The sequence below is a fragment of the Delphinapterus leucas genome, chromosome 2 (genome assembly GCF_059928025.1).
Source record: "Delphinapterus leucas isolate spDelLeu-1000000601 "Yukka" chromosome 2, BTC_Dleu_Yukka2, whole genome shotgun sequence".
NCBI classification, from domain to species: domain Eukaryota; kingdom Metazoa; phylum Chordata; class Mammalia; order Artiodactyla; family Monodontidae; genus Delphinapterus; species Delphinapterus leucas.
In genome coordinates, this window is record NC_143130.1 from 55,005,457 (window position 1) to 55,017,787 (window position 12,331).

The following is a 12,331-nucleotide window of genomic DNA, read 5'->3' on the forward strand; positions in this document are numbered from 1 at the left end:
GTTATCTGGCTTGGGGGTTATGGGCCATTTCGTTTTCTTAATACTTTTCTGTAAAGTAATGAAAGCTAAGAGAAAGTCTAAAGTAACAAATGAAGCAAAGAGGTCTAACCAGAAAGTGTTCCAAGTTTAAGGGAAGAAGGAATCATCTTAGGTCGGGAGTGTGGGGCCCACAGGGTCACAGGCCATGCAGTTCCAGGTGGGAGCAGTGGGCAGGCAGGACGGAGGGCATTCTGCTGGGAGGAGTGCATGGCGGGGAATGGAGCACTGATGGAGGGGCTGGGGTAGCGTGGGGCACTGCTGGCCGTTCCAGACACGAGGGCCCAGCATGCTGGATCACCACCTAGAAAAGAGACTCAGGCCTGCAGTCCAATGAGACTGTCCACTTGTGTCACATCCACACTGGAAGGGTCTGAAATGACATCAGAGTGGACCATGGGGGAGTTTCAACGGGCTCCTGGAAGATGAGTCCAGGTGGCCAGTGGAGTAAGGTGGTGAGAGAGCTCCAGACAGAGGGAAAGCACAGGCAGGAGAGAGACTGATGTCCTCACAAACGAAGAGCCCAGTTCGGCTGGTAGCAGTACCCTGAAGGGTGTCCTACAGAATCCACTCTCTGGGCAGTGGAGGAGGGCACCAGAGCTGCTGATTTGGAGGGGTGCTTTAGGAAGAGGGAGTGGCCAGGTGGAGAATGAGCCCACAGGCCAGTGGGCACAGAATCCAGGCACGGCACTACGAGGGAAGAGGACCAGAGTGAAGGGGTCCAACGGCATTTCTGGAGATGGAGTCTTGATGAAAGGAGGTCAGCACCTCCATCGACATTAACAGTGATGTCAGGGAAAAGGAACAGACGTGGGCAAGAGTGGGATTAGGGAAGGAAACAGCCAGTTTTAACAAAGTGTCACCAGGACATCTGATGGACATTGAAGCTCAATAAAGTAATTGCTCACACCCTGTCCTACAGTTCCTTATTATGGTATGGTAAAGAGAGACAATTTAAGTGACTTTGTCATCAAGATGTATATTATGTTCTTCCTTACTGAGGAATAAATATGTCTTTGCTTTTTTCCAAGGAAAAACTAAACACTCCCACAAAGCAAATGGCAATTAGGATGAATGACAGCAATTCGTACTGTGAGCACAGTGTCATTATACTGGATCTTCACTGTCATTACATGGTAAATACCTGTCCTGGGAGTGTAATTTGCATCCACAAAGCTTGCTACCTTGGCATCAAAGATCTTACTTTTTTGATTCTTGGATTATATGCCAACTGCAAGCAATTTATCCTGTAGCTAGATCCATCCTAAAACCCTGAGCACATTCGTGCACACAGGATCACGTGGGCACTTGTTAAAATGCAGATTTTAACTGGCCTGGCAGGTGCACTAAGGAGGCCTGGAAGGTACAGTTGTACCAAGAAGCCAGATGGGGCTTGGACCTGGTTTGAAGAACTTTGTTCTATAAAACACAAGATTCAGCAAGTTCTTTAAGAGGAAGAAACAAAAGGTGACAAGTACATTCTAAGGAAAAAATAAAGGAAGAGGCACTTGAAAGTTTCATTTCATTCCTGCACTGCAGTGCATACAAATATTCCCCTCAAATAACTTGAAAAACCTTATGAATCAGTGTTTAAGTTTTTTACTCTCCAAATGTAATACAATTCTTCAGCTAAAACAAGAGTAATGAGACAAAATGGTTCTGAAAAGTACAATAGAAAAATATTGTCCACTGGTTTATTTTTCCAAATGAGCAATAGGCTATTTACAAATAAGCAGATCTCCAATGATGTATATTAAAATGGCAAATCTATTACTGTTTGAAATCTAAATGAAAAAAAAATTTAAGGCACATTTGTTCTGTGAATTTAAAACAAACTTTCTGGTTTGATGACAGATTCATTTCACTTTTGTCCCCAAAACACGTGAGCACCAAGATTATCAAAGAACACTTAATATTTAGTAAAACAGTAAGGAATGTAAAAATTAAGGAGGGGGAGAAGAGTTTTCAAAAGGAAATCTTTGGAGATCAGTTTACTGCAAATAAAATATACTAAACATTCCTAATACACATAAATACTAATAACTAACAGGTACTTGGGAAATGGCAGAGTTCTAAACGATGGATATTAAATAAATTAAAGGTATTTCAGATATAAAGGATAAAACAAAACAGTAATTAAAGAATGAGACACCCATCTCCATCAACATAACACGGACAGGATGAAGTGATCAAAATCTGATACATTTCCCCCCAATGCTTTCATTAGGGTTGGGTTTTTTTTTTGTCTTTGTTTTAGCTTGCATACATTAGATTTATGACAATAATTCTTATTTGCCATTCTAAATATTAATATTTTACCCTTTAAAAAGAAGGGTCTGGAGAAGAGAAAATGCCAGACCCTTCTTGAAATGTAATGCCAGGTCCATTAGGCCACACTAATTACAACAAGAACAGCCATCTATCTTTTACTGTGCTTTCCCTTCTCCCTTTGCTTTGAAAAACCTTCAAAAATGAGACAAGATTGGGGGAAACAATCACCTTTGGAAAGCTCTCTTGAAGATGATGATACAGCTACTATCACATTTCTTTATTTGACAACTGCAACATAAAATGGCTTTAAAAAATTGCTGTAAAAAAAGACAAAAGGTAGAATCTGTGCAAAGTTAACAGTTACAACAAAACATTTACCAGAGTTACAGTGTTTTGTTACAATAATACTTTGCAGGAACGTTCATGTTTTCTGCCATAGGACTATAGCAAAGAGGTCTGAAAAAGAAATATTAAAAAAAAAAGTTTTGTTCATCAGGTACATTTCAAGTCATAATTAAGCAGGTCTGCTACATAATGTTCAGCAAGAAAATGTGTTCAAAAGGCAAACATGATCACATTTTTGTTCAAAAAACTCAATCTTCAAGGAGTCCTCTGTAAGAAAATCATGTGTAAAATATATCCTTAAATGGACGTCAAAAACTGATCATACAAAAAAATTTTGAAAAATAAATTAGGTAATTAAAAATGTCTTTTCCAGCAAAGCTGGACATTAGGCTGTCCTCACTGAGCCATTATTATTGCTGCTTTTACTGTAATTTGGGTCATTTTTTTCTAGCCACATTTCAGCCAACTGCTGTGTGGACCCATATGTTGATGCTTTGGACCCCAAGCACATTTTGTACTGTTTGGGATCGAGGTTGGGATCACAAAAGACAGGATGGTGGACGTGGACTACTCCTACTTCTTGGCTCCTAAATGTCTTCAAACCTGCCTGGACAACCTTGTTGAAAAGGTCGACATCCTCGAGCCCCCAGCCTTGGATAGAAACATCAAAGCCACCTACTTGGACGAGATCTCCCTTATAAATACAAGTAATGCCAAACCCATAGTTTCTCCAGAAGCCAGTTTTTTGAGTAAAGGCAAAATGGTTGTCACTGGGAACCTTCCCACTATAAACAATCTTAGGATCGTACTGGCTAAAGATGATTGGAAAATATATTTGTTGGCCCAGAACTGTATTTGCTCGACATCGCTGAAGAAATTCTGTAGTAAATACAAGGTCAACGTCACAGAAGAAGAGCAAAGATTCATTATTAAATTGGGAAGATCCCACTTCTAGGGCCAGAGCTCTTGAAAATTCTCCAGACACAGGCAAAATCTGCATGTCGGCTTTCGGGTACTTAATGCGGTAATCTCTCATGAGTTCAACTTGCTTGGCCTTGTCGGGGTTGGAGTCAGAATTAAAGAGTAGAACAACGAGCCTGACATTCTGATTCGGAATGAGACATGTCTTCTCAAAGTTCCCCATGAATCTCACAAACATGTCAAAACGTCCAGACAAAGGAATCAATATATTGATCTTTTTCTCTTTGGGTTCTTTGTGCTCATCCTTGGACCCAGGGAGCTGAAAGGGAACAAGCTTCTTCAGGGAATTCGAGAGAAAGGACAAGGATCCGGATTCTTGATTGATTTTGTTGGCCAGTTCCTTTGCATCCAGCTCCTCATGTTCCACAAACTGGATCTTGCTGAAGGTCTGCTGTAAATACGCATGCCTCCGCACAGGCACCGTCATTTTCTTTCCTTTGTGTTTTTTGTACAGAAGCAGCAGGTCCAGAATGTACTCGGCCCCGTACATGGGATTCACTCGGCGATAGCCGTACTGTATCTCCTTAAAATCAATAATGCGCCCTCGGGTCTTGGCGTTGGCATTGATCATCTCCATGACCTGCATGACAATGTCATCCAAGGCCTCCCTCTGCGCGGAGTCCATCCCTCTTCGAGGGGGTTGGCTGTCAGCAGCCGAATACAAATATTTCCCAGTCAGAAACTCCCACTCCAGAATCTCCTCTCGCTGGCGGGGCTGAAACCTCATGAAGGAAGGAGGAATTCCCAGCTGGAGGTCTTCTTTATGAATCTCGGTGTTGCTATATTTGCTCATCAGGACAATCTCTCGGTGCAGCTGGATGGTGCGGTGTCGAAGCTCAGCAATCTTGCGGCTGAGCATGTAGCTGTGGAGCCTGTACTGGTAGGGTGGGTTTTTGTTAGGGTGCAGTGTGATGGCTCGGTGAATTTTACTGTTATGGAGATCTTTAATGTACCCCTTCTTGTTCTGTTCATAATTCTCATAAAAAAGCTGCTGCATCTGTTAAGAAACAAAAAAAAGATTGCTATTAGTATTACATGACTGAGTGTCCCTCTATTCTTATATTTCCTTATAGACCTGCATACTCTAAAAAAAAAAAAAAATCTAAATATTAGAAATCTTTCTAAATGAGTCAGAGCATACCTAAGATCCTAGGTAAAGCCCGATCTACAGCAGTCCAATGAGAGCAGAAGAATTATAAACCACTTAAAGAAACAAGACTTCATCAATAACCAGAGTTAGCCAATACAATTCTGTAGGCAAACAGAATTATGAAAAGGTTTTCCCATGAAGTAAAAGTGCAATCCTGAGCTCACAGGCACACCAACTCAACATACCTGGAAGAGAATGCCACTGCTGGTCCCCAGCAAGCCCGTGAAGGGGACCTAAGAGCCAAGGTCCCCTCCCTGAAGACTGGCACCCAAAAGGAGCTGCCATCTGAACAGGAATAAACTGCATCAGTGGAGTGAAAAGGAGAACTCCAGGAGGATGACCCGAGCGCAGGATTAATGCTGCTTCCAGGGAGCTGAGCAGAAGGAAAGCCATCCAGCCACATGCAGGAAGAGGCCTGCAACTGGGAAGGGCATGCTGTAGGTAAAACCAAGGGTCTGCGAGGTTACTGGGAGCACACTTGGAGAATCCTTTAAACATCTCTGTGTTCCTGTGCAGGCAGGAAAGGGTCTGCTTGCTAAGCGCCACGTCTCGAGCACCAGCAGAGCCAGCACATAGGGGCTCAGAGTGTGGAGCTGAAGGACAGGAAAGGCAAGGGGACTCATTATCCCACCCCACTCTCCCTCTGTTCTAGGACACTGACTGGGAGAAACAAAAGTTTGAGATCCATCAGCCAAAACTGGGTCTGTTCCCTCAAGCTAGATAGGGAATATACTTAATTCTCCAGTACATTCAAGCAACTGGATGATGAGCTCTACAAAGCCTTCTAGAGTAAAGAACAAAAATTTCCAAAAAATTTTAGTAAAAATAACACTTGTGGGACTTCCCTGGCAGTCCAGTGGTTGGGACTTTGCCTTCCAATGCAGGGGGTGCAGGTTCGATCCCTGGTAGGGGAGCTGGGATCCCACATGCCTAGCTGCCAAAAACCCAAAACATAAAACAGAAGCAATATTGTAACAAATTCAATAAAGACTTTAAAAATGGTCCATGTCAAAAAAAATCTCAAAAAACAAAAACATTTGTGGTCGGTATCTGATAAACTAGTCCTATTTTATTTGTGGCTCAACTTTGTTTTTCTTGATCATATTATTAAATACTAACTCTTGATAAGGGTGCATGGATTTGGATCAAGTAGGCCTTTGGACAGTCGTATTTTTGATTTTTTTTCCTTGAGCCACTAAAGTTATAATAATAGAAAAATACAGATTAGCATTTTTACACCCCATTTTCTTTTTCTCTACAATTACTACAAGCTACCAATAAATGAAGCCAATAAGAGCAAAAAGAAGGGAAAGGCTTCGGAAGAATGGCTTAAAAGAAAAAAAAAGAGCACACAAGTAACGCTGCCGGTGCTGAGCAGGGGCTGCACACGCACCCACTCACTCACTCAATTCCCTGGAGCCGTGAGTCTGCTGAACGCTGACCACCTGTGTCTTGTCCTCAGAGGCGCAACTAGCCTGGAACTGCAACACCTCCTCGCAAGTGCCCTCACCATTTCTGACTTTGCTTTCCAACATCATCTACAATCAACAAACGAGGTATGTGTATACACGGAATTACCCGCTGAAATGATTTCCAAACGTTACATTACTTAGATAAGACAGTCAAGTAAAAAAAAAAGGAAAGAAAAAAAAGAAAAGGAAAGGAAAGGAAGCAGAGTGTCTCTCACCTCTGAGAGAGAGCACCACCTTTCTCAAGTGTGCAGCGGGCACCCCCACACGCGTGCAAGTGTCCACTCACTGTTTCTCTCAGCACAAGCGGCACTTAGTTACTCAAATTCTTGACTTAATACATGGACCAAAATAAAGCAGTTTGGGATTTGCTGAAAGAGGGCTTGAAGCAACTGATGCCCGAACTCCTCCAACCCTGGATAGACAGGCCACAGAATGATGACCAAGAAAAATGACAAGATAATCAAATCATAAGGACCATAAGAATTTATCTTTCTTTTAATTTCACTCCTCAGATGGGTCACAACAGAAGAGGTTTAATGAAAATCCTGTCGAAAGTGTTTTCACTGTTCATTTTCTAGCTGGGCTGACTCCTGGGTACAAACTGCATGGCTGCAAGGTGACAAGTGAGTGTCATCTGAGGATTCAAAACCATGAAGAAACACTGAGGAAAATTCTTTGCAGGTGCTAAAACAAATGCTGTCATTTCCTTCCTCTGACCCTCACCCCTGTATGCCCCAACAACTTGAGGCCATTTTTCCAGTTTTAACAAAGTTAGCCTTTACAACATGCATCAAATAGCTGGGCAAGCCACCTGACTCCATGACTCCACCTGAGGACACCACGGTGTGAGGAGAGGTACTCAAAGGTTGGCAACATGCCCACCACAGCAAAGAACTCAGCAACAACCCAATGCTCCATGGTCGGGGACTACTACAGTCACTACCGTAAGCTATATGGTGGAAGGCTTCCTAACAATTTTGGCAGAGATTTTAAATATTTGTTATAATTACATATTACTTCCATTTTATCTGCTTATAATTTCAAATTTTTTAACAATGAGCATGAAGAACCATGTCTTTTTTTGAAAGGTCCCTTTATGTTTCCAAGAATGCAGGCACACTGGGCCATCAGTCTGGCCTTATAAGCCGCTTTCCAAAACTAAGAATACTCTGAAGCAGGTGGTGCTCCTTCCTCTCCCCGTGCTGCCAATCCCATCTCCCCGGGTATTTCAGACCCTGCTCTGCTCCTGCCCTGCTGGGTGATGTCTCAGTCTCCCAATGGGTCTTCTTGAAGAACTGTTCCTTCCTCAATTCTGCATAGTAGCAAAACCAATCTTCTTAAGAATATGAGTGGTAGAACCCACATGATTCTCTCTTCCCAAATACTCTTAAAAGAGAATAAAGAATGCAAAAGGAATAAACCCATAAGGACCAAGAGAATGGGGTAGGAGACACAGACACAGTAGAGAAGAGATGTCCCAAAATTCTAAGAAAATGGAGAGTGAAGGAAGATGAAACCCAACAGACTGCTCTGAAGAGTAAGCCAATTTATTTAATCCTGAGAACCCTGCGGAAAGATACCAGTGTTGCAAGGCGGGTGGAGGCTGGGGCTGAACACAGGGAGATTGGAGGAACTGGATATATGGAGCAGTGAGAGCCCCACAGTTCCTCCCCACATACCACCATGGCGGGTGGTGGGAGATGCCCAGCAACTTCAGAAACACGCTCCCAGTTATTCCGGCATTTAGATGATGGGTCTGTTACCAGAATTCATGCAGGGGTGCATATCAATTGTTGCAACTAAACTAGGACTGGTGAGTAGTAAATATTGGCGGTTTCTTGACACATTCATCTTTTTAAAAAAATAATTAACTAATTTGGGGCTGTGTTGAGTTTTCACTGCTGTGTGCGGGGCCTCTCTAGCTGCGGCGAGCGGGGGCCGCTCCTTGCTGCGGTGCGCGGGCTTCCCATTGCGGTGGCTTCTCCCGTTGCAAAGCACAGGCTCTAGATGCACGGGCTTCAGCAGTTGCAGCACGCAGGCTCAGTAGTTGTGGCATGCAGGCTCACTTGCTCTGCAGCATGTGGGATCTTCCCGGACCAGGGCTCGAACCCATGTCCCCTGCATTGGCAGGCAGATTCTTAACCACTGTGCCACCAAGGAAGCCCTAACACATTCATCATTTACAGTAGTTATTCCTGAATGTCACTGTCTATAGGTTATTTTCCCTTACTCCTCTGGGTTTACTTCATTGATAAGCACATAAGCCTGAAGTTCAATCTGTCCACAAATGAAATCTGAACACCTAGAGAGGGATGCGTTCAAGGCTGACAGTAGAGAGGAAATGAAAGTCTAAACAGTAGGACCCCCAGTCCTCTTCTCCCAAATGGCTCTCAGAACACTGGTCCCCCACTTCTCATTCCAAGTAGAAGGCTGGAAGCATCTTTTCTGTATCAACTAAATAGCCCCATAGATATCTACAGTCCTCCAACAAAAAACATCACCCAAAAGTTGATCACTACAGCAAGGATACTAGTTTAAAAAAATCTTGCCTATAGAGCTTCTAGTTAGTTTTTCAATGCTTCAGCCTTAAATGACAATTGACAGCCAAGGACCATCAGGCAGTTGAACGAGGGTTCCAATGGGAAAGATGGAGACAAAACAAGGAAACAAAAAGCTTGGTGGAAATAGAAACAATGCAGTGACTAGAAGAAAAACTCAACAACAAAAAAACCAAAAATTATAAGGTTTCAAAGAGAAGGCACTGTATCTGTGCAACAAAAATGGAATACTATAAAAAAGATAATCAGAAAACAAAAAAGCTCTTGAAATTAAACATAAAATAGCAAAACAAAAAGAGTAGAGATTGAAGATAAAGTTGAAGAATATTCCAGAAAATAGAAAAACAAAACAAAAAAAAAACAACAGGAGAGAAGAGTATTCATTCTAGAAAGAGAAAGCACATGGGGAAGAAAACACAAAACATGGGTCCAAAATTACTCAGGTGCCTGGATTGAACCCTAAGTGCCCAGAACAAAGAGTACAAATTGGGAACACTACAGATAAAACTATTAAAAACTTGCATAAAGGAGAAAAAAGGCCATATACAAATAATTCAGAAACTGGAGTGGCACTAAACACAGACAAAACTAAAGAACAATACCTTCAAAAGTGGGAGGAGTGAAAATTATTCTCCACATAGAATTCTCTTCCCAACCAAACTATCCATCAAGTAAAAGGGGAGAACAAACAGCTTCAGATATTGAAGGACTCAAATTCTACCTTGCATTCATTCTTTCCCAGGAAGCTATTAGAGGATGTGCCCATCTGGAATGAGGGGTTAAATCTGGAAAGATGACATAGGATCCCAGAAACAAGGAGTACAGCACAGAAGGAAGAAAAGAGAGACCCAGAATGACAGTGCAAGGAAATCCTACAAGAACAGTACTATGGACTGCATGTTTGTTTCTCCCCAAATTCATGTGTTGAAACTCTAATCCCCAATGTGGCACTATTAGGAGGTGGGGCCTTTGGGAGGTGACTGAGTTTAGATAAGGCCTTGAGTGTGGGGCCCCCATGATGAGATCCGGGCCCTTATAAGGGGATGAAGCACCAGAGCACTGTCTCCCCACTATGAGGACACAGCAGGAAAGCAACCATCTGTAAACCAGGCAGAGTCCTACCCGAACCCAACCATGCTGACACTTTGATCTTGGACTTCCAGCCTCCTGAGTGTTTAAGCCACTCAGTCTACAGTATTTTTGTTCTAGCAGCTGGAACAGACTACGACAAAGAGCTTTGCAGCAGGGAACCAGTGCACACGGTAAAAGGCACAGATGTTCACTGCTTGCATCTTCAGAATCCAGATCAGTGCCTGACACGCTGGAAGATACTCAACAGAGAGCTGATGAATTAATGATTAACAGCAGTCTTAATGCATATGAAGTATCAAGAAACTGGAAGATCTCAGTGCAGAAGAACACAGCTGATGTGGATAGACACAATACAATATACTTGTGTTCCTGTGACCAGGATACATGTTAAAATGTAAAAATCAGCAGCACATTTTGAAAAAGAATACACACCCTTCCACCAAAGGATATAGCTGTCATTTGTTTTTTACTCCCCAGAACACCAGTATATAAGTGTACATTTTATTCTTAGCTATCAAAACCCTGCACGAGGGGAGCGAGGTCCATCGGGAGTCCTCTATGAAAGCAGGTCTTCCGTGCATGACTGATTATTTCTTACAGACTCGATAGGACAACATGTCCCCAAACATTTTCAGGAATACATTTCTCAAAACATTTTAGAAGCTGTCTGTGGTCATTACTTTCATAGTGACTGAAGTCTAGGTAAGCTTTATCTGAAATACAGAGTGTGTGTGCTAAAGGCATAAATACAGAGAAGAGAAAAATATTGACTGGTAGGCTTCTGAAAGGCTTAAAATCCCCTGGAACCACTGTAGACTGAAAATTTTAAGCTACAGTAAAGTTGTTGTAGGCACCTTCTGGCTGAAGTCTGGCTGAAAGGAATGTTGTGTTACATTCTTTTTCTCTTTTTATGAAGAAGAAATCTGTTGCAAGACAAAAGTGTGTGTGCGTGTGTGTGCAGCATGTGTGTGTGTTTGGGGGAGGCAGCACCTATTTTATTAAAAATAAGGCCAACTCTATGCCCAGATTAGCTGGTGCCCCCCCATGTCACCCCAAAAGATTTAGTCTACTAATATTGCTATAAAATAAATGTTTTAGACAAACAAGCCACTCACTTGGCAGACTAGATGGAGTACATACCTGCAATGATCTTTAGAAAAATCTAAATAAATGCCAGTGAAATAGCTCCCTTCCTAAAAGGGCAAATGAGGGTATAAGTACTTCACAGATGATTAGATAGAATATAACAGGTGAGGACATGTACTTCCACATAAGGGTATTAATGGTAATACTCAGACCCTGCCCGAATCGGCTTCCAGTGGCACCTTTTGGTCCTTTAGCACATTTAGCAATCTCCCTCAACTTCTATACAAAGTCTTATTACAAATGACTTTGGTGTAGAGGTAAGGAACCATTTTCTTTTCACCCTCAATGTGGTGCAACAGGAGAGGAAGAGGAAAAATTCAGATTTCAGGGAAACTTTTTTGGAGAAGAGAAATACATGTTACAAATCAACTTCAAAATTAAGAACAGGAATATAAAGTATAATTCAAAGTAAAAATTTCAATGAGATATTAAGGCTAGGTTAGGGAAGAACGATCCAGAAATCATCTGTGATCCTGAAAAGGAGCCGGGCGGCTGGAGGGAAGTACTGGAGAAGCAACCCAGTGCTTAGACTCTGCCCTCTCCCAACCCCACCTGCCCAGACCTCCAGGGCCAGCCCCCAGCTGAGTGCACAGCACCCCACCTACTGTCATCTACCCCCTTAGCACTTTTATCCCAGGTCACACTATCCACAGTTCACATGAAGCCATCTTAGTACTCTCGGGTCTCATTTTTGCCTTTGTAGTATTTCTGGCATTTGCATTTGATTTTGGAATCCCTGGCAAAGTTCTCAAGTTATCTTTGTTTTCACCTTGACTAGTTTCTCTGCTGTTATTTGGGTTTTTCCTACCTTTTGTTTTTCTTTGAAGGTGCCTGGTTGCATTTAAGAAGGCATGCTGTGGGTGGGATGAAATTGAACCATTTCGCTCTTAGGCACTTGAATGAGAAATAGTTGGATCGTTAAGCTGAACATCTATACCTTCTATCCATTGTCCCTCTTTCCATGTTATAGCTAATTCCACTGCTTACTACAATATTCCCCATTAAGCAGTCTCTAAGAGGAATAATCATATGACTAAGGGAAGTGTTTAGCAATTTTCTAGTAACAGAAATGAAACTATTATTTATCTGGAAGAAAGTTTAGAATATAACAATTTAAAGAATAAAGGTTAAGAAATAAGGCTACATAGAGACATTTACTGCTTTTATACTACCAATAAGTTATAAGACTTGGACAAGTCATTTGAATTTGTTGGATTTCAAGTTTTCTCATTTATAAAATGACGGTATAGAGGTTCCTTCAAGGTGAAGAATTCTAAGAT

At 42.1% G+C, this 12,331-nt stretch overlaps 1 protein-coding gene across 4 annotated transcripts in view; it reads right to left on the reverse strand.

Moving 5' to 3' along the window:
* Positions 1-1,619: 1,619 nt before the first annotated feature.
* The window catches only part of CHSY1 (chondroitin sulfate synthase 1), an 82,116-nt gene continuing 71,404 nt past the window's right edge, over positions 1,620-12,331 (reverse strand). For all 4 annotated transcript variants that reach the window (XM_022598834.2, XM_089906908.1, XM_089906910.1 and 1 more), the window contains one exon: positions 1,620-4,630. In XM_022598834.2, coding sequence (XP_022454542.1) covers positions 3,038-4,630 — 1,593 coding nt within the window. In that variant the 3' untranslated portion in view covers positions 1,620-3,037. The remainder of the gene's footprint in view (positions 4,631-12,331) is intronic.